General features: G+C 41.0%; 2 protein-coding genes across 4 annotated transcripts in view; one reads left to right on the plus strand and one right to left on the minus strand.

Annotated features, from left to right (window-relative positions):
- Positions 1-16,845, plus strand: part of RPGRIP1 (RPGR interacting protein 1) — a 72,808-nt gene extending 55,963 nt beyond the window's left edge. For all 3 annotated transcript variants that reach the window (XM_073894933.1, XM_025870382.2, XM_073894934.1), the window contains 4 exons: positions 2,826-3,018; positions 10,341-10,425; positions 13,411-13,541; positions 16,649-16,845. In XM_073894933.1, coding sequence (XP_073751034.1) covers positions 2,826-3,018; positions 10,341-10,425; positions 13,411-13,541; positions 16,649-16,761 — 522 coding nt within the window. In that variant the 3' untranslated portion in view covers positions 16,762-16,845. The remainder of the gene's footprint in view (positions 1-2,825; positions 3,019-10,340; positions 10,426-13,410; positions 13,542-16,648) is intronic.
- Positions 16,846-17,042: 197 nt separating this feature from the next.
- SUPT16H (SPT16 homolog, facilitates chromatin remodeling subunit) overlaps positions 17,043-25,868 on the minus strand; it is a 38,443-nt gene continuing 29,617 nt past the window's right edge. Inside the window, exons 23-26 of the mRNA XM_025870381.2 lie at positions 20,221-20,350; positions 19,440-19,569; positions 19,236-19,313; positions 17,043-18,369 (exon numbers count right to left, since the gene is read on the minus strand). Of these exons, the coding sequence (XP_025726166.1) occupies positions 18,224-18,369; positions 19,236-19,313; positions 19,440-19,569; positions 20,221-20,350 (484 nt within the window). The 3' untranslated portion in view covers positions 17,043-18,223. The remainder of the gene's footprint in view (positions 18,370-19,235; positions 19,314-19,439; positions 19,570-20,220; positions 20,351-25,868) is intronic.

Consider the following 25,868-nt stretch of genomic DNA (forward strand, 5'->3'; position numbering starts at 1 on the left):
ACCTTACATTTGTTTTTTTCCTGCAAAGTCTCCAAAATCCTGTGAATTTTATGCTGACAGCTCCCAATTCAGATTAGTTACATTTCAAGTGCTCAGTAGGCACATGTGGCTAATGGCTATTGTGTCATAGAGCATAAGGTGGGGTGCCATATTTTCCAGCTACAAGTTGACATCCCTAGACAATGAAATCAAAATAGGGGGTCCCAGCCAGCACTTTTTAAAAACAAACAAAAAAACTGAGAAAAAATAAAATACAAAATAATAATTTGCATCACACCTATTGAGGTTAAAAATTGTTTAAGGAGACTTTTATTTCAGTGATTTCTTTTTATACACATATATAAATATGCATAGGCCAAGTTTTATAGTTTGAAACCCACTGGTCCGGTGGCTATTCATTTTTAACTACGGGAAAAAAAATGTTCATCCTCATTAAGCATAGGAGGCTTTTTTTTTTTTTTTTGGTAAGATGTTGCTGGAGATCATTCAGGTACTTATATAGCTATGAACACTTTTCTTTTTTTTCCAGACCTCAGTGTTTCCTAAAGTGTGTTCTTTGGAAAATTAAGCCCAACCATGTCCAGGAAAAAAACAAAAGTGATTGTATAGTCAAATATGTTTGGAAAAAACTATCTTTGTATCATCCTCTAAAAGTGTCCTGATGCATATTAACATATTAAAGGCTGTAAGTCCAGTTAGAGAAAGCTGATAACTTTGTTAATCTTGATTTTCCAAAATGTATTTTTTTAAAGATTTATTGATTTATTTTCAAGAGAAAGAGCGAGTGGGAGGAGGGGCAAAGGGAGAGGGAGAGAATCCCAAGCACACTCAGTCCCTGCTAAGCAGGGAGCCCGACGCAGGGCTCCATCCTGTGACCCTAAGGTCATGACCTGAGCCAAAACCAAGAGTCAGACACTGAACCCACTGAGCCACCCAGGTTCCCCTCCAAAATGTATTTGATCACAGAACCACTCATTTGTAAAACACCTATTCCTCAGACACCTTTGAGAAGTTCTGCTTCGTTTTTATGAAACTATAGGGCATAGGGTTCTCAGCTTAAAAATAATTGCAACAGGGGCGTCTGAGTGGCTCAGTCTGTTAACCATCTTGGTTTTGGCTCAGGTCATGATGTCAGGGTCATGAAATTGAGCCCACCTTGGGCTCTGTGCTCAGCAGAGAATCTTCCTGAGATCCTCTCTCTCCCTCTGCTCTTCCCCCTGCTCACACACACTCTCTCCAAAATAAATAAATACATAAAATCTTTTTAAAAATTAAAAAAAAATTACAACAGTGGCATTGGAGAACTTTCTAGGGTGATGATTCTGTATCTTGAATAGGGAGTTGATTACACACTTGTATATATTTGTCAGAAGTGTACATGTTAGGTTTTGTATTTTACTGTGTGTAAATTATATACATAAATGTTTAAAAGTTAAACAGAGGGGCACCTGAGTAGCTCCGTCGCTTAAGCATCTGCCTTCGGCTCAGGTCATGATCCCACGGTCCTGGGATCGAGCCCCACGTTGGGCTCCCTGCTCAGTGGGGAGCCTGCTTCTCCCTCTCCCTCAACCTCTATTCCCCCTCACCCGCTGCTCGTGCACTCACGCACCCTATCCCAAATAAATAAAGTCTTTTAAAAAATTAAAAAAACAAAAGTTAAACAGATTGTCAGGAGCCACCCTAGGCAGTGTGATTTAAGAGTGGCTTTTATGCTTTTTTAATGACAGTCGCTGTAAGAAATACATTTCTACATTGTGCCCAGTACAATCATATATAAACAAAAGCTTTAAGAAACAGGGCTTACCATTTGCCATGAACTCTCAAATTTTCTGTCCTATTCCATTCCATTCTATCCTCGCCTATCTTATTCTTTTATTAAAAAAAAAAATGCTAGTGAAACCCAAAACCCACCTAGCTGACCCGTAAGTGTTAAAACCCACCTAGCTGACCCATAAGTGTTAAAACCCACATTTTGGAAAACATAATAGTTTTCATGATGGGGATTGTAGGAGGGTTTGTGAGGGTTGTTGAGAGGGCAACATCAAGTAGCTTTATTTTCAAGAGTCACCCAGGTTGTTCTGAAGTAGATTTGTTGAGAAATACTGCCTCTGGCTTCCTAGGAGAAGGCCTAGGAGCTCCGCCTGCTTCCTAAGAGAAGCAAAGATGGGGGTGGGGGTAGATCTTTGGAGAAGTGAAGGCATTGGCCTGGCAACCTCGAGCACGGGAGAGTCCCCGCAGGTGACAAGGGAGAACCATGGCTGGTTGGGGCCATCCCAGACTGACCCCTTACTAGTGTCAGCACAGCACTTGTTGCCACACTGTGGAAGGGGAGGACTTCACTTGACCTTCAGCTTCTGTCTTGAAACTCAATAGATGTCAGCCCCCCCCCTGGTGTCCCTAATGCAAAAATGGATACAGGAACGGTCCAAAGAGAGGACGGTGGCTGTGGCAGCAACTCTGAAGCAGGGCTGGAAGGACAGGTGTTGCCATGAGGGGGCAGGCTGCTGGGCGGCCTGCTCTATGGCAGGTACTTCGTGGGCACAGGAAGCTCTGGGCAGTGGCTTTACCGGTAAACTGATTCTCAAGCATGTGTGAGATAGGGGCAACCCTCGAGGGTCCCCTCCCTCTTCGGGAGCTTGGTGCTATCAGCTGTCACTCAGTAAACTTTGCTTTGCTGCCCACCAAAAAAAAATTTTTTTAAAGGGTATATGAGATGGAATATGGCTACGATTGCTGTCTGAGGGAGTAATGTGTTCATTAGATGGAGTAGAAACACTTGGAGCATCGCTAACCTATAGGAGATAAATAAGTATTTTCCTTGTCAGGGTTCGGAGAAGATGTGCATTGAAATTGTCTCCCTGGCCTTCTACCCAGAGGCTGAAGTGATGAGTGATGAGAATGTCAAGCAGGTGTATGTAGAGTACAAGTTCTATGATGTACCTTTGTCCGAGACGGAGACCCCAGTGTCCCTGAGGAAGCCAAGGGCGGGAGAAGAGATCCACTTCCACTTCAGCAAAGGTGAGGCATCCCTTGTGCTTGGCTGGAAGAGGAGTCTGAGGGGTCAGAACCGCCCCTCACTTCCAATGGGGTGGACGCAACCTTGTTATGTATCAAAGTGATAGATGCATATGGTTTTACTTATGTGTTTTGTTTTTTATTATTTTAAATAAGTTTTTTATTTTAATTCCAGTATAGTTAACATACAGTGTTATATTAGTTGGAGGTGTACAACCTAGTGCTTCGACAATCGTGTACATTATTCAGTGCTCATCATGATGAGCATACTCTTAATCCCCATCACCTATTTCCCCCATCCTCCCCGCCCACCTCCCCTCCAGTAACCCTCTGTTCTCTATACTTAAGAGTCCGATTTTTTGGTTTGTCTCTTCTTTTTCCTTTGTTCATTTGTTTTGTTTCTTAAATTCCACGTATAGGTGGAATCATATGGTATTTGTCTTTCTCTGACTTATTTCGCTTAGTCTTATACTCTCTAGATCCATCCACAGTGGCTGCACCAGTTTGCGTTCCCACCAGCAAGGCAAGAGGGCTCCTTTTTCTCCACATCCTCGCCAACACTTGTTGTTTCTTCTTCTTTTTCGTTAGCCATCCTGACAGGTATGAGGTGATATCTCACTGTGGTTTTGATTTGCATTGCATAATGCCAATTATGCATATAGTATGCATATGCATTGCATAATGAGTGATTTTGAGCATCTTTTCATGTGTCTGTTGGCCATCTGTATGTCCACTCTGGAGAATGTTCATGTTTTTGCCCCATTTTTTAATTAGGTTATTTGTTTTTTGAATGTCGTGTTGTATCAGTTCTTTATGTATTTTGGATACTAACCCTGTACCAGATATGTCATTTGCAAATATCATCTTCCATTCAGTAGGTTGCCTTGTAGTTTTGTTGATTATTTCCTTCACTGTGCAGAAGCTTCTTATTTTGATGTAGTTCCAATAATCTATTTTTGCTTTTATTTCACTTGCTTTAGGAGACATATCTAGAAAGAAGTTGCTCTGGCTGATGTCCGAGAAATTACTGCCTGTGCTCTCTTCTAGGATTTTTATAGTTTCAGGTCTCGAATTTAAGTCCTTAATCCATTTTGAATTTATTTTTGTGTATGATGTAAGAAAGTGGTCCAGACTCACTCTTTTGCATGTAGCTGTCCTGTTTTCCCAACACCGTTTGTTGAAGAGACTGCCTTTTTCCCGTTGCATGTTTTTGCCTCCTTTATCAAAAATTAATTGGCATATAATCATAGGTTTGTTTCTGGGTTTTCTGTTCTGTTCCATTGATCTATGTGTCTGTTTTTGTGCCAGTAAAAATACTGTTTTGATTACTACAGCTTTGTGGTATATCTTGAAATCTGGGAGATTGTGATACTTCCAGCTTTGTTTTTCTTTTTCAAGATCGTTTTGCCAATTTGGGGTCTTTTGTGGTTCCATACAAATTTTAGGAATATTTGTTCTAGTTCTGTGAAGAATGCTGTAGGTATTTTGGTAAGGATTACATTAAATCTGTAGACTGCTTTGGTTAGCATAGACATTTTAACAATATTTGTTCTTCCAATCAATGAGCACAGAATATCTTTCCATTTGTGTCATCTTGAGTTTCTTTCATTGTTGTTTTATAGCTTTCAGAGTATAGTTTTTCACCTCCTTGGTTAAGTTTATTCCTAGGTATTTTATTAATTTTGGTGCAATTGTAAATGGGATTGCTTTCTTAATTTCTTTTTCTGTTGCTTCATTATTAGCATACAGAAATGCAATGAGGGGTGCCTTGGTGGCTCAGTCAGTTAAGTGTCTGACTCTTCATCTCAGCTCAGGTCTTGATCTTAGGATTGTGAGTTCAAGCCTAGTGTGGAGCCTACTTAATAATAATAAAAATAGTAACAATAATAATAAAGAAATGCAACAGATTTTGTATATTGATTTTGTATCCTGTGACCTTACTAAATTCATTTATCAGTTCTAATGGTTTTTTGATGGAGTCTTTAGGGTTTTCTATATATAGTATCATGACATCTACAGATAGTGAAAGTTTTACTTCTTCCTTACCAATCTGGATGCTTTTTATTCCTTTTTCTTATCTGATTGCTGTGGCTAGGACTTCCAGTACTGTGTTGAATAAAAGTGGTGAGAGTGAATATCCTTGTCTTATTCCTGGTCTTAGGGGGAAAGCTCTCAGTTTTTCACCGTTGAATATGATGTTAGTTGTGGGTTTTTCACATATGGCCTTTATTATGTTGAGGAATGTTCCCCTTAAACCTACTTTGTTGAGGGTTTTTATCATGAATGGATATTGTACTTTGTCAAATGCTTTTTCTCCATTTATTGAAATGATCTCTTATTGATAGGCTGTATCACATTGATTTATAAATATTGAAACACCCTTGTAGCCTGGGAATAAATCCCACTTGATCATGATGATTTTTTTAATGTATTGTTGAATTTGGTTTGCTAATATTTTGTTGAGGATTTTTGCATCTATGTTCATTACAGATACTGCCTTGTAGTTCTCTTTTCTTGTAGTGTCTTTATCGGGTTTGGAATTTTGATGTTTTCCTGCCTCTTCTATTTTTTGGAATAGTTTGAGAAGAATAGGTATTAACGCTTCTTTAAATGTTTGGTAGAATTCCCCTGTGAAGCCGTCTGGTCCTGGACTTTGGGAGTTTTTTTGTTACTGATTCAATTTCATTGCTGGTAATCAGTCTGTTCAAATTTTCTACTTCTTCCTGAATCAGTTTTGGAAGGTTATTGGTTTCTAGGAATTTGTCCATTTCTTCTAGGTTGTCCAATTTGTTGGCATATAATTTTTCATAATAATCTCTCACAATCCTTTGTATTTCTGTGGTGTTGGTTGTTTTTTCTCCTCTTTCATTTCTGATTTTATTTGAGCCCCCCCCACTTTGATGAGTCTAGCTAAAGGTTTATCAATTTTGTTCATCTTTTCAAAGAACCAGCTCCTGGTTTTATTGATCTGTTCTATTGGTTTTTAAAGTTTCTCTTTCTTTAATTTCTGCTCTAATCTTTATTATTTCCTTCCTTGTACTGGTTTGAGTTTTGTTTCTTCTTCTTTTTTTAGTTACCTTAGGTATAATGTTAGGTTGTTGGTTTTTTTGTTTTTTAATTTTTCTTGCTTCTTGAGTTAGGATTGTATTCTTATAAACCTCCCTCTTAGAACAGCCTTTGCTGCATCCCAAAGGTTTTGGACCATTGTATTTTCATTTGTCCCCATGTATTTTTTTTTTTATTTCCTCTTTGATTCCTGGGTTGACCCATTCATCGTTTAGTAGCATGTTATTTAATTTCCATGTATTTGTGCTCTCTTCAGATTTTTTCTTGTGGTTGATTTCTAGTTTCATAGCATGTGATCGGAAAAGATACATGGTGGGGCACCTGGGTGGCACAATTGGTTGGGCATCCAACTCTTGGTTTCAGCTCAGGGCATGATCTCGGAGTCGTGGGATCAAGCCCTGAATCGGGCTCTGCACTCAGTGTGGAGTTTGCTTGGGTTTCTCTCTTCCTCTCCCTCTACCCCTCCCACTTGTGCACTCTTTCTCTCTCTAAAATAAATAAATCTTTTAAAAAAAGAAAAGAGGGGAGCCTGGGTGGCTCAGTTGGTTAAGCGACTGTCTTCAGCTCAGGTCATGATCCTGGAGTCCCGGGATCGAGTCCCACGTCGGGCTCCCCGCTCAGCGGGGAGTCTGCTTCTCCCTCTGACCCTCTTCCCTCTTGTGCTCTCTCTCTCTCTCTCAAATAAATAAATAAAATCTTTAAAAAAAAAGAAAAAAAGAAAAGATACATGGTATGACTGATATTTTTGAATTTGTTGAGACTTGTTTTGTGGCCTAATATGTGATCTCTTCTGGAGACTGTTCCATGTGCACTTGAAAAGAATGTGTATTCTGCTGTTTGGGGATGGAATGTTCTGAATGTATCTGTTAAATCCATCTGGTCCAATGTGTCATTCAAAGCCACTGTTTCCTTGTTGATTTTCTGTTTGGATGATCTGTCCATTGATGTAAGTGGGGTTATGCATATGGTTTTAAAATATCAAATAGGCCTAGAAAGATTTTTAATTAAAATTGAGCAGTCCCTTTTTCCATCCCTTTTCCACAAATCATTCCCTGTCGTCCTCCCCATTCTCCTCAGTCCACCACACCCCTTTTCACTTTTTCTGCTATTTCTTGTTATTTAACTCCATGTTTCTGAATAATGTTTCTGTTGCAATTTCCTGACTCACCAATTTTAGATATTATCTGCTGACTTCTTATCGTGACATGTAAAATTTCTCTTACACTTATACCCATTTTCTCTTCCTCCCATAGAGTTGGATCATAACTTTCATTTAATCCAATCTTAATTGTTTCCATTATTATGGATATGTAAATATTAATTCTTCAGAACCAAATAGTCTGCCATGGTTATAATCCTTTTTTTGTTTATTATTTTGTCTCAATTTTTCGTTTGCTATATCTTCATTATGCCCATTGTAATTCTTTTCACATCCTCCAACAGCCTTTCCAAGTTTTCAAATAATCCAAACCTGTCAAAAAATGTATCAATTTTTTTTCCTTGAAGACCTTTCTTCAGCCCACCATTCAGCTATTATCCTGCAATTTGGAGAATTTGATTTAATTTTCTCCTATACTGGATTTCTTGTCTCCTGGGTTCTCTGTCATCCTCTGATTCACTTTTATATTTTAAGGGGTCATATTTTCCAGTAGCTTTTAAAGAAAGAGTACGTTGGAAGGAAACATTTTGAGACCATCGTGCATGAAGTCTCTTTATTCTACCCATATATTCAATTGATAATTAGATCAAGTATAAACATCTATTTTGAAAACATTCTTATTCAGAATTTTGAAACAGTTGGTCCATGGTCTTTGCCAAGAGTCTATCCTTTGTATGAAAACTACCTCTACCTGTCCAGAAGACTTGAACATTTTATTTTTTTTAATTTTTTATTGTTATGTTAATCACCATATATTACATCATTAGTTTTTGATGCAGTGTTCCATGATTCATTGTTTGTGCATAACACCCAGTGCTCCATGCAGAATGTGCCCTCTTTAATACCCATCATCAGGCTAACCCATCCCCCTCCCCTCCTCCCCTCTAGAACCCTCAGTTTGTTTTTCAGAGTCCATCGTCTCTCATGGTTCGTCTCCCCGTCCGACTTACTCCCCTTCATTCTTCCCCTCCTGCTATCTTCTTCTTTTTCTTTTTTCTTAACATATATTGCATTATTTGTTTCAGAGGAACAGATCTGTGATTCAACAGTCTTGCACAATTCACAGCACTCACCATAGCACATACCCTCCCCAAAGTCTATCACCCAGCCACCCCATCCCTCCCACCCCCCACCACTCCAGCAACCCTCAGTTTGTTTCCTGAGGTTAAAAAGTCCTCATATCAGCAAGGTCATATGATACATGTCTTTCTCTGATTGTCTTATTTCACTCAGCATAACACCCTCCAGTTCCATCCACGTCGTTGCAAAAGGCAAGATCTCATTCCTTTTGATGGCTGCATAATATTCCATTGTGTATATATACCACTGCTTCTTTATCCATTCATCAAGACTTGAACATTTTATCTTTCTCTTCAGTGTTCTTAAATTTCAGGATAATGTGTATATTTTTCCTGTAATTGTTCCAGCCATCCAGGGGGCTCTTTCAATCTGGAAGCTTATGGCTTTTAGTTCTGGGAAATCTTATTGCATTTCTTTGATAATTTTGTCCCCAGAATTTTCTCATTTTCTTAGTAGAATTCTTGATCTTCCAAAGTGATCCTCTAACTTTCTCATTTTCTTCCTATAATCCTACCTCTACTTTTTTTTTCTATTTTTGGAAAATTTCCTTAATTTTTTTTAAGATTTTGTTTTTAAGTATGGCTCAGTCAGTTAAGCATCTGGCTCTTGATTTCGGCAGAGGATATGATCTCAGGGTCATGAGATTGAGCTCCCTCCCCATCAGGCTCCACACTGGGCATGGAGCCTGCTTAAGATTCTCTCTCTCTCTCCTTCTGCCCCTTCCCCCACTGCCTCTCTAAATAAAAAAAATAATAAAAGATTTTATTTTTAAGTAATCGCTGCATCCAATGTGGGGCTCAAACTTACAACCCCAAGATCAAGAGTTGCATGCTCTACCGACTGAGCCAGCCAGGTGCTCCCTCAAATTTCCTTAATTTTATCTTCCTGTCATTGAAAATTTATCTTAAATTTCTTTTTTTTAAAGATTTTATTTATTTATTTGAGAGAAAGAATGAGAGAGAGAGAGAGAGAGAGCGCACATGAGATGGGGGGAGGGTCTGAGGGAGAAGCAGGCCCCCCCCCGCCGAGCAGGGAGCCCGATGCAGGACTCGATCCTGGGACTCCAGGATCATGACCTGAGCCGGAGGCAGTCGCTCAACCAGCTGAGCCACCCAGGCGCCCTGTCTTAAATTTCTAAGAACTGTTTGTTGCCGTCTGTCCCCCCCCCCTTTTTTTTCCTTAAGTGTATCTGTCCTATGAGGTAGAAGTTTATTTCTTACCTGTATAAAATGAATTCTGAAGGGGGCAGTGTAGGACCGAGGCTACGTGATTCTGTCAGGGTCCAAACTCCTATCCTGCCTTCCTATCAACCTAGCGCCTGTGTTCCATCCTTTGGTGACCCTGTCCCCCTTAATGGCCGCCAGGGAAAGGAAGGAGGCCTCCCAGTTGAGCCTGTTAAGCGCGTTTCACATAACACGATAGCTAGAATTGAAGCGTGCAGCCAAACCCAGCTAAAACAGAGGCTGGAAAACATACGCTAGTGTATTTGCGGCTGCAGCCTTCCCGTATAGAAAGGAGGAGGAAGGGGAGGGTGGGTGTTGAGACAGGTACCTCGAGCTGAACCTGCTGCAAAACTCAAACCTCTGGGTGGCCCTAAAAAATCAGTCTCCTGGGGTTCTTCCAGCGGTAGAGCGGCGGGAGCACACTCATCTTGGCGCCACGGCAGAACAGCTTTCAGTGCAGATCCGGAGGCCTCCTTTTCATCAGGGTCGACCAACTTTCTTAAAGGGCCAGATAGTAAATATTTTAGGCCTTGTGGACCAAATGGTCTCTGTCACAGCTATTCAGCTCCGTCACTGTAGTTGGGAAAGCAACCATGGATAATATGTAAACAAATAGGCATTGGCCGTATTCAGTAAAAACTCTATTTACCAAAACAGGTGGCCCACCCATTAGCCCTAGCCTGCCAACCTCTCTTTTCTGTCACACGGTTTTACATATACCTCTTATGAAAGTCTTAGTGCCCAAAGAGCAACGGCGTATGATTCTTTGCTTTTCTCCTCTCTTATCCTTAATACAGTGATAGACTTGGACCCACTGGAACAAAAGGCCCGAAGGCGGTTTCTGTTCGCCATGCTGAACAGACAAGATCCTGAGCAAGGACGGTAAGCATCTTTCCACTTTGGAAGAAGGGAGATATTATCCACACAGGAGCTCAGGAGTTTAAGTTTGGTTTTGTGCTGATATTGAATATTCGAACAACTTCTTTCATATTAATTTACTGAATGGATTTCTCATCTCTTTGAGTCTGATTCATTTTTACAACTACCTGATAAACCATAGGAGTCTCATCGGTGTAGTCCATCTCTCACCCATGCCAGCCCCCTGATAAGCACTATTTTTGTGGCAGCAAGTACTTGAATACTAACAGTGCTCTATGAGGAATGGCCAAAACCCTTTGACATTCCCAGATAATTTATTTCCCACAAACACAGTACCATTGCTAGCTTACCAAATATTCTGTCTTTATAATATTAATTTCATATTTAGTTTTTTTTTAAGTGGGCTCCACACCCGGCGTGGAGCCCAGTGTAGGGCTTAAATTCATGACCCAGAGATCAAGCCCTGAGCTGAGATCAAGTGTTGGACGCTTCATTGACCGAGCCACCCAGACACCCCCCATATTTAGATTTTTAAAATTATTTCTCCACAGGATTACTTTGAGTTTGATGTAACTGAAATAAGTTCTAGGTGTACTATCAATTGTAGGAAAGTGCCCTTGTTATTCCTCTGATCTGCAGAGGCCTCCATTTAGAAGCTCCCGATGAAATGCACAGGACATAGTTATACTAAGAAAATTATTCGTTGTTTAGCTGAAATTTGAAATTCAAATTTAAGTGGGCATCTGTTTGGGGTTTTTTTGTTTTTGGCAAGATCTAGCAATGTTGCCTCCTTTTCAAGTGTGTGGGTAGGAAATAATACAGGGCTGGGGTTTAATTTGCATTTACTTTGTCTCCAGTCAGTCATAGAAAGGACTGAAAAAGGAGCCACTGAAATAAACAGTGAATCTGACTCCGGTATCACTGTGCACTTAAACAGAGAGAAGTTGACTGCTAACTTTTTGGAATGGAAAGCGTTTGGTTGTTTCCCTTCTGCATCAATGTTAAATTTAGTTATTTTCTTTTCTTCTCGCAGCATTCCTAGAATACGCTCTTCCTTGATTCCCTTACAGTGGTAGCTTTTCTTTTCTTTTTGTAACCTCCTATTCAATTTTAGATTTCGATTAATTTTACCTTTCTGTTTGCCGGCGTCGTACAGTGGACAGAACATTGGCTTTGTAATCAGAGACCTGGTTTTGTTTTTTTTGTTTTGTTTTGTTTTGTTCTGTTTTTTAGAGAGGCCTGGTTTTGAATCCTGACTCTTCCACTTACTAGCTCTGTGATCTTTGAATATTACTTAACTTGAAGCCTTGTGTGAGGATATAACTGAAATAATGTAGTTTATATAAAGCATCTGGGAGGCGCCTGGGTGGCTCAGTCAGGCGTCTGAGACTTGGTCTCAACTCAGGTCTTGATCTCAGGGTCGTGAATGAATGAATGAATGAATGGATGGATGGATGAATGAATGGATGAATGAATGCCCTGTACCTAGAAAGGGGGGACTTGGGGTCAGGGAGTCAGCATTATCCCTTTGAATTGTTGAAGTTCTCAGTAAGGATACAGAAGCATCATCACAAATGAATATTGCCTCATGAGCTAACAATGTATCACTTTCAGAATTTCTTTTCAGCTTAGTCTTGCTTAGCTGTGATTTTAAAAGCTTGAATTTTTAGTCCTATTCTTGCTCCCTTACCACTATTTGCCACTAGTATTTGCTTTTAAAAAATTAATAGGGATACAGAATGTCCAGAATAGGCAAACCCAGAGAGACAGTCGATTGGTGGTCTCCCGGAGCTGAGGGAAGGAGAGCGGGAAGTGGCTGCGTGATGGCTGTAGGATTTCTTCTTGGGGCGATGAGCATGGCCTGGAATTACTGGTGATGGTTGGGCAACACTGTCATTTTACTAAAACACACTGAATGGTACACTTTAAAATGGTTAAGATAATGAATTTATGTGTGAATTTTATCTCCAAAAATCAAGTAGGTACTAGTTTCTAAAATTCCTTCTTTGCGGGGCCGAGTCAGGAGAATGAGTGCCGTTGACTACTAGCCGCTTGCACTCTGGCGCCCTGTCTCCAGACTTACAACTCAAAGGGATACACTTCTTATACATTTTACAATTGTGTTGCTTCTGTTTTCCTTTGCTCCAGCTCGATACCCAACTTTTATTTAGAAATCTAAGAACTCTTCTAATTCTCCTTTAATCTTGGTTTTTGTGCAAACACCTTCACTGTCCATGACAAATCTTTCATCAGAGTTGTAAGCACTCTTACAAGGCAACCTATCTGAACAGTCTTTTGTGGGGTTTTTGTTTTGTTTTGTTTTAAAGATTTTATTTATTTGACACAGAGAGAGCACAAGCAGGGGGAGCTGCAGGCAGAGAGAGAAGTAGCCTCCCTGCTGAGCAGGGAGCCCAATGCGGGACTCGATCCCAGGACCCTGGGATCATGACCTGAGCCGAAGGTAGACGCTTAACCGACTGAGCCACTCAGGTGCCCCATATCATGTTGTAGTCTTATTTACAGTAAACTTGTGGGGTTTTTTTTTTTAAGATTTTATTTATTTATTTGACAGAGAGAGACACAGCGAGAAAGGGAACACAAGCAGGGGGAGTGGGAGAGGGAGAAGCAGGCCTCCCGCGGAGCAGGGAGCCCGATGCAGGGCTCGATCCCAGGACCCTGGGACCACGACCTGAGCCGAAGGCAGACGCTTAACTGACTGAGCCACCCAGGCGCCCCTGTGTGAACAGTTCTGAGACAAGTTCATCAACTACATCATCTTGAGTCTTAGTTCCCTCTTCTCCAGGCCTGTCATTACTTTAAAATACACCAATTTCTTACTCTTTCGCCACTATAGTTGTGTAAAGTGGAGGCAAGGGAAAAGTGATTCAGGGAGAACACTGTGTTGTGTATGATTACTTCTATCCTTATATATGTATTTTAAGCCTTACAGTATCAGCAGTACTGAGTTAAATGGAATTTTCCCTTTAGTTTAAAGTTTACAGTGGTAAGTGATCCCATGGACGACGAAAATAAAGAATGTCAAGAAGTAGGTTACGCGTTTCTGGAACTGTGGCAGATCATGGAATCAGGAAGAGATGGTGTAGAGCAAGAGCTAGACAGTGAGTAATACATTTTCATGCTTCTCAGTTTCACTTATTTCTAAGGAAATCAGCCTAATCACGAATACTCCTGTTTTACCTTCAGTATATAATTACCACTATGAAGTTGATGATGATGTAAATTGGATCGAAATCCCTACAGCTGTATTTATTTCTAGATTGAGCATGAGAGTAGTCAGTTGCATATTTTAGCCCATGTACCTCATGACAACTGGAATACAATCTTTTATGAATCTCCAGGGTTTGAAATCAGGGAACTTTGAAAAGACCAATTCTTTTGATTTCAGTCAGATTTAAAGATCAGAATTCCTGATTTCTCTTAAGCATATAAGGTTTGTAAAGGCAGCCCACACCCTCCTCTTGTAATGTCTCTTCCATAGACACCCACTCACCTGCTCCCTCACACCTCATGGTATTTGTTACCGAGGTTTTTGGGGTGGGTTTTTTTTTGGTTACCAAACCTTAACCATCCTGCTTCAGAAGTGTCTGGACTGTATCCCCACTTCCACCCCATTCCCATCTGCTACAGTGTTTCTTTACAAAAAATTTGATCACCATTCTTCTTAAATCCATTTTTAACATTGTTTGCTGCAAGACTGGCATGCTTCAAAAAGATCTGCCTCTGAATGGGCCTGTCCTGTCCAGTCCGCACTGCTCTTACCCTGCATGCCTGGGATTTCACATTGACCTTATCTGCGAGGCTGTAGTAGGCCCCGAAGATTACCTGCTAGACCAATGGTTTTTGTTTTTTTTTTTTTAAAGATTTTATTTGACAGAGACACAGCGAGAGAGGGAACACAAGCAGGGGGAGTGGGAGAGGGAGAAGCAGGCCTCCTATGGAGCAGGAAGCCCGATGTGGGGCTTGATCCCAGGACCCTGGGACCATGACCTGAGCCGAAGGCAGACGCTTAACGACTGAGCCACCCAGGCGCCCCACCAATGGTTTTCAAACTGCCAGTCCTAACCAACCAACCAATGGGTGGTAAAATAAAATTAGTAAGTCATGACCAGAACGGGGGGGGGGGGAGGGGGAACTGTAGAAAATATCAGAGTGCTCTGCACCTAATTTTGTGACACTTTCTTATGTACGTGTGTACTGAGACATGATATAAAATTACAGTAAGACTTGAGGAATACTCTTCAGACTGGGGGCTAGAGTTCAAACTAGCTGGTAGACAAGTCTTCATTTTATTCCTCTAGTACCTTTCCAGCTGAGGTGCTGGGCAAGTTGTATAACCTCTCCGTGCCCGTTTTCTCAACTGCAAGGTGAGAATAGCAGTTGCTCCGTAGGCATGTCCCGAGGACTGAGGGAATGCTTAAGAGGAGGCTTGCGGAGGGAGAGCAGTGTTGAGGACCTCGCTGGCTGGCTCGCTGGCTGGCTGCACAGGGCAGGTGGGGTTTCTGTCATCTGTTTTTTTTTTTTTTTTTTAAAGATTTTATTTATTTATTTGAGAGAGAGAGAATGAGAGATAGAGAGCACGAGAGGGAAGAGGGTCAGAGGGAGAAGCAGAGTCCCTGCCGAGCAGGGATCCCGATACGGGACTCGATCCCGGGACTCCAGGATCATGACCTGAGCCGAAGGCAGTCGCTTAACCGACTGAGCCACCCAGGCGCCCTGTCATCTGTTTTCCAACTCGCACTCCCAAGTGCAATTCCTGTCGTCCCCATTCCCTAGACATGCTGTACTCTTCCTGGCTTCTGGGCCTTTATACAGAAGTAACATCCCCTGAAGCCTTTTCTAGTCGTGACCTTAACATTTCTAAAGCCAATGAATACGTCTCAATTATTTTGATTTTTTTTAATCATCAAAAGAAAAATTTATAGTAAGTTCTTTATTATGGCTGCTCTTCCTTCCACTCAAGACTTTAATCATATTGGTCTGATTTGAAAAACAAAACACTGCTTTCTAGCCCTTCTCTCCTACAGCACTTTCAAACTCGGGCTCCTTGAAGTATTTGCTGAATGGTCAGTCAGTGCAGTAAGTACTGTTCTGGCACCGCCTACACTGGTTAAGATCATGTTTTCATCCAAACACTTTACTGACTCTGTTCTTACCGGTTTTCCTAATTGTCCAATCCAATTGGTTTCCTTATTCATCCTACTTGACCTTTCTAAACCTCTAATATTATTGCTCATTCTTCTTTTTGAACTCCGTTCTCCCTTTCTTACACCATTTGACTTTCCAGATCACTCTGTGGGGGATCCTTCTGTTTCTTTACAGGGTCTTCTCCCCCGATTTGAACGTTGGGGTTCTCCTGGTTCAGTTCTTGGCCTTTTTTTTCTTCTCTCCATCTACCCTCTTCCTAGGTGTTTGCATTCACTCCCAGGATTTTAATTATAATCTAAAAATTATCTCAAATCTAGGTTTCCAGTCCAGATTTTTAATAAAATCTAGACTTACAGTAGACCAACAATCACTACTTCTGTGTTCCCTTAGTACCTAAAACTTGACTAGCCACCATCCAGTTATCCAAATTACAATGGTCATCCTTGTTTTCAGCCTACTCCTCACTCCCAACATTTAATCACATTTTTAGCTCTCAGATGTTCTGAATCTGTCCTTATCTCTCCATCCTATTATATTTGACTCCTTTCTCTCCTGAATCACTGCCAACAGCCTCATAACTACCCTCCCTGATCTGCTCATGCCCCCAATTATATTCTCCAAATAATAGCCATTTTTTTGACCCCAAATAAAAATCACCACTTCTATACTTTGGTTAAAACCAGATCCCTTAGAAGACAAACAAGGCCCTTTATGATCTGCCCCTGGCTTATCGATACAGATTCATTTTTTTTTTTTTTTTAAAGATTTATTTAGAATATCTTAAAAACTTAGCTCAGGGATTGTCTCCGGAAAGCCTTTTCCAAATCCCCCAGCTTGGCTTAGGTGCCACTTCTATGTGTTCCTAAAGCACCCGGAGTTTTCATCAGAGCACCTCGCATACTGTTCTTTGCTCTCCCTTCTTTTCCGCTAGACTGAGCCCCCGGAGAAACGAGGCAGTGACCTGTAGTGTCCCCATCCCCTCACACGGCACTTGGCAGTTAAGTGTTTCCTAATTGAACAGTGCTGCCGCCTGACCTGTTTGCCTTTCCTCTCCCAACAGTTGTCAGCCCTGAAGATCAGGCCACCCAAATAGGAAGGCTGAAGGTGTCCCTTCAAGCTGCTGCCGCCCTCCATGCTGTTTACAAGGAGATGACAGAAGATACGTTTTCGTGATGGAGCAAGTACTATTCCATTCTAAACTCTTGGAGGGAACCACAGTAAAAAAGTCTCTTATAAAGTAACTTGCTGTGCCATGAATTTGGTTTACTGTGATGTCTGGTATCTCTCAACCTAATGACAAAAGCTTAGAAGGACGAAGGTGAATTTCTGTGATTCTCCCTGGACAAAGGCATTATTCTCTAACATCTCAGCACTCTTCCAGGTGAGAGGCAGGCCTGCTTTCGGGAACTGCAAAAGAATGGTCACAAAAGGTGAATTTACAAAAACAAAACAACAACAAAAAAAACCACAGTTTATTTATCTTTTAGTTCTTCCAAAATTGAAAATATCAAGTCCTACTGCTAAGGAGAAAAAAACAAACAAACAAACAAAATCCGAGACCCCTCCCCCCCTCTTCTCTTAAAGTCACAGAACACAGAAGGAACTGCAGTGGGACAGGTGGGTGCAGAGAACCGGGAGGGGGAGGATGGCGAGATTAACTCCCCAAATACTTAAAAAGCTGTTCAACAGAAACTGTGATAAATACAGGACAATGCAAGACAAGTAAAAATAAGGAGCAGCAGTGATGAGAGGCTGTGTTGTAGACGTGGCCTCCCTTCCTCTTCTCTTTTCTCATCAGGGTATTCTAGGCCCCAGGCATGACCTGCCCCTTCCAGATCTAAATGTTGATTCCTCTGAGCCTCCTTCTAGGTTTCGCTAGAAGCAGTGCGTGAGGCACAACCATTCTTCCTCAGATACATCAGAAAAGAAACAGTGGTAATTTTGCTTCTACCATGGTACCATGTGTGAATTTGTGAGGAGGATGAAACCGAGCCAGGGAGTGCCACTGCTTCTTAGGTCGTCCAAGGCAACAGAGATACCTCTACCTGCGTGAGGCAAAAAAGCAGGAAAACTCAGACGGAGGTACCGGCCCGATCTGCCTCACTAGCTCAGATTGTGTGGTTTATCACAACTATTAGCAAATTCCAAGAACCTTTTCTTGAGTACTGCAAAGATGGGATGTAAAGAGATGTGAGGAAGGTCATGGCAGGAGGGCAGGATGGAGGCTTGGATCTGCTGGTCAAGAACCATGGTACAGGTAGTTAGGGGTCACCTCGTACCAATGTCTTGGAAATACAGCTTTGAGACATCAAAGAATAAGATGTCAGAAGCCATCGATGTCCTGGCAGAAGGTGGCGGGAAGAGAGGAATGAAACGGTACTTAGTAACAGCGGAAGCCTCTGCCCTTCTTCAAGAACACCTCCTCCCTCGCCATCTGGATGGGGCCACTGGCACGTGTCCTGGTGGGCCTGGAATTCCCCGAGTAGATTGGTCCACACAAATGGCCCCCTAAACCCATAAACACAAATGGCAAAACTTCAAAAAGAAAAAAAAGGAAAAATACAGTTTCTATGTCATGTAAAATTTGTAGGGGTTGGCTGGATAAAGAATAGAGCTGAGGACCAAAGTTCCGAAGTTACTTCCTCTTTTTCTTGGGGGGTGCAGAGCTGTGTCTGGAACCACGGTTAGAGCCACGGCCTGAACTGTGCACAGATGCCTTCCTCTTCCGGCTCATACTTCGACTCTGTTCTTCTTCTTCCTCGTAACGACTTTCACGGTCCGCTAAATAGGAGAAAGACGCACTACTAGTTAGCGACAGGTTCGCTTTGATACCTCAGAGTACGTGATAGCACGCGCTACTCGAGTGTGTACTCTGGTGTCAAACTTAGGTTTTAACCTGTTAATCTCCGTCGCTTCTTGGTTGTGTGATTTTGGGCAAGTACTTAACCTTTCTGAGCCTTGGTTTACGTATTCATACGACAGGAAATTGTTTTACGATTAAATAAGGTAATCTAGGGCGCCTGGGTGGCTCAGTTGGTTGGGTGACTGCCTTCGGCTCAGGTCATGATCCTGGAGTCCCTGGATCGAGTCCCTTATCAGGCTCCCTGCTCGGCAGGGAGTTTGCTTCTCCTTCTGACCCTCCCCCCTCTCATGTGCTCGCTCTCTCTCATTCTCTCTCTCTCAAATAAATAAATAAAATCTTAAAAAAAAAAAAATAAGGTAATCTATGCAAGATGCCTATCCCAATGCTTGGGACCCAGTAGATAATATTTCCCTTTCACCTTTTAACTTGTATCTGGCGTCTGGTTTCAGAGTAATTAAACTAGTATTTATAAAAACAATCCTAACCCAGAAGAGGTCCAGAAAATTAGACTATTACAGGACACATTTGGAAACTGGCCTAATTCTGGAGCCTTCCAAGACTATGTGGCTACCCCAGGAAGAAAGCATCAGGTAGACAGAGTCACGCCACTTGGAAGAGTGTGGACGCATTCTAGAGCTTCTCTGCTTCTCTGCTCCTCTGATGAAATTGTAGCTGTAACTCCACGTGAGTTTTACAGTGTTCTTTTGTTATTCGTATTAGGCAAATACCAGCTCAAAATACTAAAATCTGTGCCTCCAAAATAAACAAAAAATAAAAAATTTACCTTTCCGGGCTTCTTCCTCCAGTTCATCCCAATCCTTTCCACTCTCTTCTTCACTGCCCAATGATTCCTTGGAATAGTCTAAAATAAAATTAAGCATTAGTCTTCAGACAGGAATGCAATGGCGGAATTCTTCCCTCCTTTATGAGCTTCCAGAAATGACATTAGATTAGAAAGCCATGAAAAATTTCCCCTACAAAGACTAACCTGATTCTTCAGCTTCTGATGAATAGTCTTCATCACTATCCTCCTCCTCCTCTTCATAGTCATCCTCTGAAGGATTAAAAGTCTCATCTTCGATCTCAGATTCTGAATCCCCTTCCTCAGCATCACTGCCCTGGTGAGTCAGACAACATAATACTATTTCCTGGGTCCTTTTTTTGACATTCACTTGATTAATGAATGAATTCAACCCATTTAGCACACCAGCATTATTTCTTTTTTGCATGAAAGAAACAAAACCCAAAACCCCCGAGTGACCAAGAGATAAACGGGCTAATGTGAAATTGCTAGGAAAGTGCAATTACTAGATAAATATCTAATTCGTATTTCTTAAAGATTCACTTCACCCTTCCTTACCCAGGAAAATTAACCACAGAAATACTCTTGGTAATAATGCATTATGCAGAGGTGGAACAACCACTTCTTAGATAACAATTTTTGCAAAATGCCCTACAGTTACACCTGAAACTGATACTATGCTGTATGTTAATTATACTTCAGGGAGTAATAGTAAGAAGTAAAAATGCCCTGAAGAATTTTTTCCCAGTACTAAGAACAATTTTGCAATTTCAAAGAAATCTGAGTGGCTACCAGTCCCCAGTCAATTTATCATCTACCTGTAAAACTAACCTGGAGAAACAATACAGTTAAGACCAAGCTCCCACTCGGTCTGCTCCCTTCTGTGCTACTTACATGGCATTTCCTAGCCGCCCAAATGGTAATGGGCACCACCATGTACCAGAAAAGAAACCCCACACTCACGCACCTCACCCTCAGGCTCTAGGAAAGACCAGCCACCTTGTTCGAAGAAGCCCTCGGGGTCGTCGACAATGGTCTTCATGATTTTAGTCCAGTTGAGGGACTGCACTCCTTCTGTGTACTTTAGGTCACAGGAACTGAGAGACAGGACATTATGAAGTCAAAATCAATTCTATGTATTTTCTGAGAACGTACTGTGTCATCCTTGCTCATAAGCATCTCTGAATGTAGATAACCTTTTCCTCAATATAGGGGAGCAGATATTCTTTGCACTATGCCACCAGAATAGACCCAAATGGCTGACAGTTGGTCTCTAGGCACCAGCCCTCACGACAGCGCAGCATTCCAAATGAAGCAACTCTGTCTCTTGAACAAAGCTCATCATCTTTTTGTTTTTCATGTTCTCTCGTAAGCACCGACTTCCCTGTTCCTCCTTGAGCCTTTTCTCTTCCTCACCTATGCCTTCCCCTCCCTGACTCACTCTTATTTGCAAGTAGTTTCAACTTACAACCATTCCTAGGATTCTCACTTTTCAGCCATGATCATTCACACCACTGCAGTTCAGAAACAGCAACTGGTCCTAGCTCCCCCTCCCCAATCTTCCACTGCTTTCTTATGTGTTGCTTATTTGATGCAGGGTCTATTTGAAGGTAGGGATAAGTTTTCTGTTTCTTTAGTACCTAAAGTACCCTGTATTAAGATGTTCAAATGACTTTACTTCTGTTGAGGAGAGCTCAATCAATTCAAGTGGGTGGGAAGGAAGAGAAAAGGAAACGAAAGAAATGACAAGAGTGAGGATCACAACAAGAAACCGCCGGCACAAAACCTATCTGGGAACTGCTGCTGTAAGTCCGTCACCGGCACTGCATCATACACACCGTAACTTGCGCTTCTAGCCACGGCGGTGTAACAAGGGCTAGATTTTTACCTTTTCACTTTTAAACAACTAGAAAGCCAAACGAGATATGAAACAGCTTTCAAACGCTAGCTAAAAAGCAGCACAGGACTCTAATCCCCTAAAGGAGGAAACGTACAGGGTTCTGTTTCAGAACTACCCAAGTTTTCTGCCTGGAGGCAGTTCCCAGGCTGCTATGCAGGGAAGTGGAACCCAATCAGAACCTGAGAGAGAGAGAAGGATTTGTGGAGGCTGAGACAGCTAGAATTTTGAGGCAAGAGTACTGGAGGAGAGAGTGACAGAAAAAGCTCTGGAAATGTGCAGAGGGATCCCCTTCAATCTCTGGCTGACAGCATATCTCCAACATGCATGAGAGGAAGCTAAGTAGAGCTGGGCAAAGCAGCAGGCCAGATAATTCCCAAATCTCACACTGAGCTGGAAATAGTTCCTGCTGTACCAGCTTCAGGGGAAAAACCTTATAACACACAGTGAATCTGAGCCCTCAAAAGAGTACTGCCTCAGCAATGGGGTAAATTGGTCCTAGACCAAAAAGCTGTTCTGAACCAGCACTAGTGACATCTGAGAACAAGTTCTGAAAGATCAAGTGGTATCCCAATCACTCAACTATACCTCGAATGAAATCTAGAAAAAGTTTTAAAAACCTAGCACACAAAAATGTGTAGTCACACTGGCAACTGATCACAAATTACCAGACACGCAAAAAGGCAGAAGAAAAATCAACCAATAGAAACAGACCCAGAAAATACAAAGATGGTGGATGAAAGTATCAGATAATGATGTTTAAAAAGTTATTATAAATGAAGAGAGAAACTTGGGAGATGCTGAGAAGTGAAGAAATATGTGTCTCAGAAAAAAAAAAGGGGGGGGACTGAGCAAAAATATTTGAAGAATAATGGCCCCCTGCTTGTCCTCTCTCTCTCTCTAGAAAGAAAAAAAAAAATGGCCAAAACATTTCTAAATATGATGAAAACTACACACCCCACAGATCTGAGAAGCCCAACGCACACTAAGCAGAATAACCATTAAAAACAAAACAAAACACAGCAAAGCACCTAATAAACTATTAAAAACCACTGATAGAAACAGAAAATAAAATATCCTGAGGAATCCGTACAGAAATATGAACAGTGACAGCAGACATCGCAGCAGATATCTGAGCTGGAAGACAATGGAGCAACATCTCACAAATATTAAAAAAGACTGTCAAAATCCTACATCCAGCAAAAAACATCATTCTGAAATGAAAGGGAAATAAATACTTTCAAGAAAAAAGCTGAGAGAATTTGTCACCAGAAAACCTGCAACTCAGGATGCCTGGGTGGCTCAGTCAGATAAGCGTCTGCCTTTGGCTCAGGTCATGATTCCAGGGTCCTGGGATGGAGCCCCACATCGGGCTCTCTGCTCAGTGGGAGCCTGCTTCTCCCTCTGCCTGTCACTCTCTCTCTGGCAAATAAATAAAATCTTAAAAAAAAAAAAAAAGAAAAAAGAAAACCTGCAGCTCAAATGCTAAAGAAGGAGGTTTATGAGGCAAAGAAAATTAAAGCAGACAGAAGGCTGGAACCACACAATGGAGTGAAGAGCACTAGGAATGATAAATACATAAGTAAATATCCAAGACTTTTTTCCCCCTCATTTTATTAATTAAGAGATAACTGCCTGGGGGCACGAGGCTGGCTCAGTCAGGAGAGCAAGCAACTCTTGATCTTGGGTCATGCGTTTGAGCCCCATGTTGGGTATAGAGATTACTAACAAAAACAAAAACAAACAACAACAACCAAAAAACCAACCAAACCAAAAACAAAAAACCCCAAAAAGACCTTATTATACAATCATAAAAATTAATCCAATAGGCAGCATATAAAGAGGAGAAAAGCAACAAAGAACAGAGGAGAAAACCAAGAGCAAGATGGCAGACTTAAAACCCAACCATATTGTCAATGATAAATGTAAATGGTCTGTTTTCACCAATCCAATTAAAAGTAGAAGAACAGATTAAAACAAGTGAGACCCAAATATAGGTTGTCTCCAAGGAAGCCACTTTAAACATATAGTTAAAAAGTAAAAGGACAGCAAAAAGACACGTTATACAAACACTAACCAAAATAAAGCTAGAAGCCCATAGTAGTGACACACCAAGTAGATATTGAAACAAGGACTATTATCAGGAATAAGGAAGGACATTTCATCATGATGAAAAAAAAAAATAAAATTAAACCTCTAGGCAGATTGACAAAAAGAGGAAACATGATCAATATTAGGAATGAAAGGGAACACCATTATAAATTATACAAATACTAAAATTGATAACTTAGATTAAGAAGACCAGTTTGTTGAAAGACACAGGAGGATTCTAAAATTTACATATAATAGTCAATGTAATACAGCCAATTTTTTTTTAAAGATTTTATTTGTCAGAGACAACATGAGAAGGGGAGAGCAGCAGGCAGAGGGAGAAGCAGGCTCCTCGCTGACCAAGGAGCCTGATGCGGGACTCCAAACAGGACCCTGAGATCATGACCCAAGCAAAAGGCAGATGCTTAACCAACTGAGCCACCCAGACGTCCCTAATATATTAAGCCAATTTTGAGAAGAAACATATTTAGAAGACTTACACTACCTGATTTCAAGACTTACTAAAGCTACTTATGACAGCGGTATAAGGACACACAGATGCCAATGCAACAGAACACCATCCGGAAATAGACCCTCTCCTACACGGTTGATCTTTTTACAAACATACCAAGATAATTCAGTAACTAGGGGATAATCTCATCACAAATGGTACTAGAATAATTGGCTATAAGTATGAACCTTGACCCTTACGCTACAGTAAAAAATTAGCTCCAAATGCATCACAAACCTAAATATCAAGCCTGAACCTATAAAACTCTAGGAGAAAACAGAAAATGTTTATGATTTTGGGTTAGTCCATTTATTAGATAAGATGTTAAAAGCACAAATTACAAAAGAAAGAATAGATTTAACAGATTTCACGAGAATTTTACACTTCTAGTCTTTAAAAGACACTTGGGAAAATGAAGAGGCATAGAAACTACTGAAAGAAAATATATACAAGGGGAGCCTGGGTGGCTCAGTCGGTTAAGTGGCCGACTCTTAATTTCAGCTCAAGTCATGTTCTCAGGGTCCTGGGATTGAGCCCCGCGTCGGGCTCTGCGCTCAACAGGGTGTCTGCTTGAGGACTCTCTCTCCCTCTCCCCGGGCTCACTCTCTCTCTAAAATAAATAAATCTTAAAAAAAAAAAAATACAAAACCTGTATTTGGTTAAGGATTTATAGCCAGTCTAAATAATTTTATTTTTATTATTTTTTTAAAGATTTATTTGAGAGAGAGAGAGAGAGAGCGCGCGCGCGCACATGAATGGGGGGAGGGGCACACGGAGAGAGAGAATCTCAAGCAGACTACACACTGACCGCAGAGCCTGACTCGGGGCTCGATCTCACAACCCTGAGCAGAAATCAAGAGTCAGATGCTGAACTGAGTGAGCCACCGAGGTGTCCCTATCCAGTCTAAAGAATTCTTACAACTCAGAAAAGCAACCTCCTTTTTAACATGGGCAAAAAATACAAAGTTACTTCCTCCAAGACACAGAATGACACATAAGCATATGAAAAGATGTTCAACATCATGGGTCATCATGGAAATGCAAACAAATCACACTGAGACAGCACTGCACATTAAATGGCTAACATTAAAAAGATAGACAAAACCAAGTGTTGATTAGGATGCACAGCAACAATTCTCAAATACTGCAGGTTTTCTGGGAAGTGATTTGATAGTTTCTTACAAAGTTGAACACAGACTTAACCACAAACCATAAGACCCAGAGGTGCCATAGTTTAGGTCATCTACCCAAGAAATGAAAACCTGCGTTTACACTTTAAAGACCTGTATGTAATGTTTACAGCAGCTATTCGTAAGAGCCCCCATATGGAAACAACTCAAACGTCTACTAAGTGGTAAATGAAGTATGGAATATCCATGCAATGGAATACTCCTCAGTAATAAAAAGGATGCACCGAACAACTAAAAATTTCAAAAGCACTGAGCTAAGTGAAGGATGCAAGATACAAAAGATTACATACTGTAGGCTTCCATTTATGTGAAATTCTAGAAGAAGCAATTCTATCACTGTACAGTGATATAAACCAGGGATACAACTGTGGGAAGGGGAATGACCATAAAGGAACTTTTAGGAGTGAAGAAGTATTCTATATCCTGATTATGATAGATTTGAAACTGTATACATTTGTTACAACTCCTCAAATCACATACTTAAATTGGTGAATTTTATTACATGTAAGTTTTCCCTCAATAAAACTTGTTTTTAAAAAGTCATATACATTTACACATAATATTTGTGACATCACACCACCTACCTGCATGTTTCTTAGGAAAATGCTCAGGGAGACCATAAATTTGTATTGTTTTCATAACTTATTTCTACATTCTCTCAACCCACTTCTTAAGAGGAGGTTTATATTTATAGCACTTCCCCTTCACAGGTAATGGGGGCTGAGGGTGGAGGGCAGAGCGAACTATACTCATGGCTACCCAGGCCTTACCCTTCACATCTAGGGAATAACATCTCCTGGATACGGAGTTGAGAAACTGTTTTAGCTGAAGTGTGTAAATATGGATGTCAAAGGCTGAAATAAAAATAATTTCTATCTCCTCTTTTAATAAAAACAAGAGAAAGAAATATGCCTCTCTTTTTATAA

The sequence above is a fragment of the Callorhinus ursinus genome, unplaced genomic scaffold, assembly GCF_003265705.2.
Source record: "Callorhinus ursinus isolate GAN/ISIS: 27379988/994484 unplaced genomic scaffold, GSC_fseal_2.0 scaffold8, whole genome shotgun sequence".
In the NCBI taxonomy this organism is placed as follows: Eukaryota; Metazoa; Chordata; class Mammalia; order Carnivora; family Otariidae; genus Callorhinus; species Callorhinus ursinus.